Genomic DNA, 6,442 nt, shown 5'->3' with positions numbered 1-6,442 from the left:
CATATTCAACAGTGGCATACATGTAAAAATTGAACTTAGGGGTCAAATATATAAATACATGGGAATCAAGAGGCATGCATGTAAATATTCCTAAAAATTCAAGTGCTGGTGTTTTTGGTCTTCTATGAAAGATATGTCTGGTATAAACGTAAAAAAATAAAATTTAGGTGCTAGATTAATAGAATAAGAATTGGGTTCTAAGTTCTGACAAACCATTGGAGTGAAAAGTGAAGGTGTTAAGTACACTAATCCAGTTTTGGTGCTACATATAAATCTCACTTCATGGTGGTCTAATTGGGCTGCTGTGCACAATTCATGAATATGGAAATCTTTCTCTTCTTTCTTCTGCTACAGAAAATGCTTCTTATGGATGCTTATTGGGCAGTATCGGCCGCCGTCCGAAAAGGATTTGCAGATAAGCCTTTCACACCAATCACTGATCTATACGTTATCTATACTGATTGGAAGATCCACCAATCAATGGTTCTTTATTTTCAAAAACCAGATTAATTTAATATTAATGATTCATTTATATGGATTAATTAAGTTTTAATTCCTTGTATCTGCTGACAGAATGGTTGTACTGCTAAACTTTGATTTCATGCAACTATTTTCTTGTCTGCCAACTTTGATTCCAATGTTTGGCAAACATTGCACAAAGATCTTCTTTAAATACTCTGTATATTATTTTGACTTATTCTTCTTTATTTTCGTCGTGGAATTGTTTGCTGCTACCATTCGCTAATATATCTCGTTGTAAAAATACTTTTTATTATCATAGAAGTGTCTCAAAGTTGAGGAGCAATAAGAAAGTTATGGCTAAAGTTGCATTTGGGGGAGCAGTGTGGTGGCGGTGTGACGTCTCTTTATTAACCTGACCTGGCTAAAAGCAGTATCTGCTAAAAATTTACATAGGATTATTTCGAAAATAAAATAAAACTGTAATAGCCATCGCATTGTTTAAGAATTACTCAATATCAAAAGTTTGTGGAGCCCAATTCACATGAATAGGTGGAGGATAGCAACCATAAAATGGTGATATATCATGTTAATGTCTATAAGATGAAGTGTGCACATTTCATTGGACTCTATTTTATCCATAAATAGAAAAAAAGTTATATTTTTTTTAATATTTATATGCAAATAACAGTGGCCAACTCTTGTACTCAACCAATTGAATGAGTAGCATATTATTGGTTGGTTAGTGATGTAAATGAGTCGAATCTAAATCGAGTCACTCTCAGCTCGAACTATATCTTGATTAATTAATCGAGTTTGAGTTCATGCTTAAGCTTAACTCTACGAGTCCAAACCGATTTTTTTAGTGTCAATGAAGAAAAAAAAAATTAATATAATCTAGTGTTATATTAACATAACATATGTAATGAATATTTAGGGGATACTTAACAGAAACTCATCCAATCATTTTTTTTAATATTTATAATAATTTTAAAAAAAATTCTTATATTTGAATATATTGTAAGTATGTTTTTATTAATTATTTTTTAAACTAACCGGCTCACATGCTCAAGATTTGAGTAGAGGTTGGCTTTAGCTTGGTATGTTAGCTCATCGAGCTCAATTCACGAGCCACTTATTGAATCGAGCCCGAGCAACTCACAGGCCAGCTTGACTCACTTACAAAAATATAATACAAATCAGTGGTCACGGTCACACATATCAAAAAATGCTTGCTCCCAAATACAGCATTTTCCACTTGCACAAACAATTTGGGAATTTATATGCATAACGTGCATTTTTATAAATTTATGGATTTAACTTTCAAATTTTGATATTTACTTGTATCACGATCTTTATCCTCATATCAAAAATATTATCAATATTCATTTTTCTTTAAACATATCTTCTCAAGCATATATTTTAAACTTACTATAATATTAAATTTTAATCTTAGTAAATATTAAAATTTAGACGTCAGGTATATAAAACATCAAAACTGTGGTAAATTTGGAAAAAAAGGACCATTTTTATAGATACAATGGGGTTACATTCAACATATACAAAATATAAATAAAAATATGCAAAAAAAATATATTTTTGTTTATCAAAATGTAATAATGAAATATATAAATTGGTGTATTGTGCCAGTAGATCAATATTATAAAAAAAAAAGTGAAAATTAATAATTAACATTTATTTCATGAAATGCAATTAAGATATATACAGTACTCAAAACTCACATATCAACCTGTACGTACCAATGAAAATAGCATTAATTTCTCAAAGTGTCCAACTAAGTACAACTTACTTTTCATCTGATTAATTAAACAAATTAAGTACAACTAAGTATAATTAATCAACAGAAGTAAACATTGTTCCTCTTCTTCTTCTTAGCAGCGACCTTCTTCTGAGCAAAATTTTTCATTCTCTTCAGCGCCACCTCCAACGTCTCTCTGCTCATATTAGCAAAGCAAAGTCTGAACCAACCTGGTTCAGCACAACAACATGAAGAACCTGGTGATATATTAAGCTTTAAATCATCAATTATCACCTTCCAGAGCTCTGCTTCTCCTTCATTCGTCTCCTCCTCCATCAACTTCTCCATATTCACCCAACAGAACAGCCCTGCCTCTCCTTTCAAGCACTCAATCCCTGCTTCGTTCAACCCATTAACAACTAATTCATATCTCTCTCTCAGTCTCTCTCTATTCTTCTCTATATATCTCACTGTAAACTCCTCATCTGACAGCATAAAAGACAGCAATTTTTGAGTCTGAGAAGAAACAAGACTGAAACTTGACATTCTTCTAGCTGTTTTAACAACTCTGTCGTTATAGGAATACAGAGCTCCAACTCTGAAACCAGGAAGGCCCAAATCTTTCGATAAGCTATAAACAATATGAACTTGTTCAGAGATGGCATCAGTGATGAGGTCTGAAATGCTGAATAAGTTTGTAGAAGAGAAAACAGAGCCAGAGTAGATCTCATCGGAGATCAGATGAATGTTTTTGTCTGAGATGAAGTGAATTATGTCTTGGAGAAGAGAAAGAGAGGCAGAGGTGCCCAGAGGATTACAAGGATTGGTCATCAGAAGACCCCTGACATTAAAGTTGGAAGCTTTGGCTTCAGCGTAGGCTTTTTCGAGGGAGGAGAGAGTCAGTTGGAAGCCATTGGAGCTGTAGCAATGGACGGGGAAGATGGTGACTCCAGTTCTCCATTGCAGGTCTCTCAAAAACCTATTACATCAACAGAGACACAAACTTTAAATATAACATTTTAATAATTCAAAATTTTAAATATAATATTTTGACTATTTAATATTTCCAATCAAAACATGGATGATCAAAATATTATATTTAAAATTTAGACGAAGTAAATAAAAGATTAATGCTTGCCCTGGATAATAAGGAGTTGGGACAAGTAAGGCATCGCCGCGGTCGGCTAAGATAAAGGTAAGGATCTCGTTGGCGGCGGTGGCGCCGGCGGTGAGGACGATGCAGTTGGGATCGAACTTTGATCGACCACCTCTTATTTTCTCCATAAAGCTAGCCAATGCCTGATTAATAAAGAAAAATAGAGGAATATATCATAGTATTAATATGATTGATTAATTATATGAGAAAGACAATTTATGCCTAGTTTGGAATGTGAGAGTATTAATGTTAAGTAGAAAATCTTACGTAACCAAAAAGATTTGTAATGCTTAACATGTTACACGATAATGAATACCGGTCGGACCGGGCTTCGGGCTCATATAAGATGTATTATTTTATTGGCTTAGGGTATGTTTGCGGCAGCTTATATGTCCGGCGGTGTTTTTGAGAACGCATCCTAACCGTTTTGTTTGAACATTTTTGAAAATACTATCTGCCTCATTTGTGTTTTTTACACTAAAAGTAGGTCGCGGGTTGACCCCCCCTGTCGACCCGTGGGTCCGTTTTAGGATAAGCTGCTTATCCTGAAACACACAAGCGGACCCAAATAGACCCTAATATTTACTCGAAGTTAAGAGTTGATTGGTTGTCCTTTTTAAGCATCCCTTATGCTAAATTTTGTAGTACTTTATCATTTTTTCCTCTTAATTTTTTTTTCCATTAAAAAAATTAGATACGTCACAATAATAAATATTCCATAATCTTTCTAATTCAGAAGAATTATAATTAAATTTAAATAATTATAATAGTTAGGCGCCAAACCAGCATTATTTAATGAGCTTTTTACATGCAAAGCACTCGAAACATTGCGATTTACAAATCTAGCTTCTTCTTTCATCTTTTTTTTTAATTCTCACTCAACTATCAAAATTCATGTTAAAACCATAACTCATAATTTTTTTTATTAAATTCTCGACCATGTATATGTGTAATTATCCACATACATGGCACCCGAAACATTGCTTTTTGCGTGGGCAAAAACCATAAAATGTCTATATTCTTAAAGTATTGGGTAAAAATATAAATTAAGAAGGGGTAAAATTATTAAATTGTTTAATAATATTCATAAATAAATATTAAATTTTATTATTTATATAGAAAAAATATTCAAATTCTATTCCGATGAGCAATTGTCCACCCCAGAGAAATCCTAATTCTACACCCTAATTAGGGGTGTAAATGAGCTCTCGCTCGTGTTCGGCTCGTTTATATTTCGAGCTCAAAAAGTGTGTTTGTGTTCGGCTCGTTCTCTTAGCTATTTTGGATTTTTGTATACAGGGATGTCAAAACGGCTCGTTGTTTGCAAACAGCTCGTATTCGATTCATTTGTTAAGCAAACAAGCAAAACACAATTTTTTTTTTCGTTCGATATATAAACGAGCCGAACACGAACAAAGATTTGTGTCCTTGTTCCGCTCGTTATGGCTTGAAATAATTATTGTATTTTTAATTGATATATATATATATAAACGAGCCGAACACGAACAAAGATTTGTGTGTTCTTGTTCCGCTCGTTTTGGCTTGAAATAATTATTGTATTTTTAATTGATATATATATATATATATATAAAATTGATGAGCAGTAGTTTGAGGCAAAATGAGCCACGCTAACTTAGCGAACAAGTAAAACACGAACTTCTTAAAAAGCCGAACATGAGCTGTTCGTGACGAACGAGTCGCTTTGACAGGCTTACCCCTAATGATGGCTCAATTACATGATCCAGATTATTTGAATAATGTTCATTAAAATCTTCTTTGAATGGAAGAGGGCCTTAGTCCCACTTAAGTAATTAAACATTATGTAAATATAGAAATACTAAGTGCTCATCTTATTGAGTGCTAGAGAAAGGCGGACACTCTCACTTCCTCTCCTCTCGCTTCCTATTGGGTGTAGGTGAGTTCCACGCATCTAATATTTCTTCTTTGCGCAGAGAGAGAGAGAGAGAGAGAGAGAGAGAGAGAGAGAGACCTGTCTGAGAGTTTGGAGGCCATGATAGTCCTGAAACAAAGCATTTTCTCTAAAACTAGAGGAGTCAGAGCCCCAGCTAAAAGCTTCTGGGTGCAGCTCCAGGTACTCTTCCAGCAGATCAAAAGAAAGCTATTAAGAGAAAAAAAAAATACAGCCCAAAGTTAATGTTTACTTGCACAACTCATGTACTGCAATTAAATTATATAAAGAAATTAATTAATTAAAAGCTAAAATTTTGCTTTTTAAACTCGCACCTCATGAGGAATTATTGAACTAAACTTACCTGATTCTCAGCTAAGCCCATCTGAATAACTCCATCAGGATTTCTTACAGCATCATAAGGATTCTCTTCATAAGCTTTCCAGCCAGCGAAGTATGGAGAGTCCTCTCCATGAGCTTTAGACACCGCCATTTTTGACAATGGCACCTCTTTCCCAAACATTTTAGACATGATTTTAATTAGTAGTTATTGATAGCAGAGATTAGATTGAGACAAGTATTAATATGAGAAAGACTTAGAAAAAAGAAGGAGAAGGCTACAAGGAATTGATTGTCTGCCATAAATTGCTCATATTTATAGGGCTCCAAAGCCCAAGCTGGTCATGCATGGGACTATAAATTTGCATGAAATTAATTATATTAACATTCAATTAAGCTAATGATTGGTTCTAATTTTTTTGTGGCAATTTTCTTTTTTTTTAATTTAATGGAGAGTGTTATCTGCTGAGTGTTTGGACAGCTGTTTTCAGATTTGCAGCACAGTGAGATATTTTCATGGTTTGATATCTCAGCTTCATTAGGCATATAATTAAGGACCTTAAATTAGTTTTTTTAATTAATTTTTATCGCACTTATCTTAAAACAAAATTAAAAATTTTATTTAACATAAAATTTAATGTATTTCAACCAATTACAAGGGTTAAGTTTTTAAAATATGAGAGTTTTTTTTATAGCAAAAAAAAAAAAAAAAATACTAGGACTTTAATTAAACTAATCTCCAAAGTTTAATTTATATCAAATTCAAATAAATTACTCCAAACAAAATTAAACCTACATGCAAATGAAAGTTTAGATGTCA

General features: G+C 33.0%; 1 protein-coding gene across 1 annotated transcript; it reads right to left on the bottom strand.

Annotated features, from left to right (window-relative positions):
* Positions 1-2,317: 2,317 nt before the first annotated feature.
* LOC110029746 (1-aminocyclopropane-1-carboxylate synthase 7-like) lies at positions 2,318-5,815 on the bottom strand. Its single transcript, XM_020732172.1, has 4 exons — positions 5,648-5,815; positions 5,365-5,493; positions 3,357-3,517; positions 2,318-3,197 (listed from the first exon to the last, which is right to left on the bottom strand). Exons 1-4 carry the CDS (start codon positions 5,813-5,815, stop codon positions 2,318-2,320), a joined length of 1,338 nt encoding a protein of 445 aa, XP_020587831.1.
* Positions 5,816-6,442: the final 627 nt, after the last annotated feature.

Source organism: Phalaenopsis equestris, unplaced genomic scaffold, assembly GCF_001263595.1.
Source record: "Phalaenopsis equestris unplaced genomic scaffold, ASM126359v1 Scaffold000600, whole genome shotgun sequence".
In the NCBI taxonomy this organism is placed as follows: Eukaryota; Viridiplantae; Streptophyta; class Magnoliopsida; order Asparagales; family Orchidaceae; genus Phalaenopsis; species Phalaenopsis equestris.
This window is presented reverse-complemented; position numbering and strand designations above follow the sequence as displayed.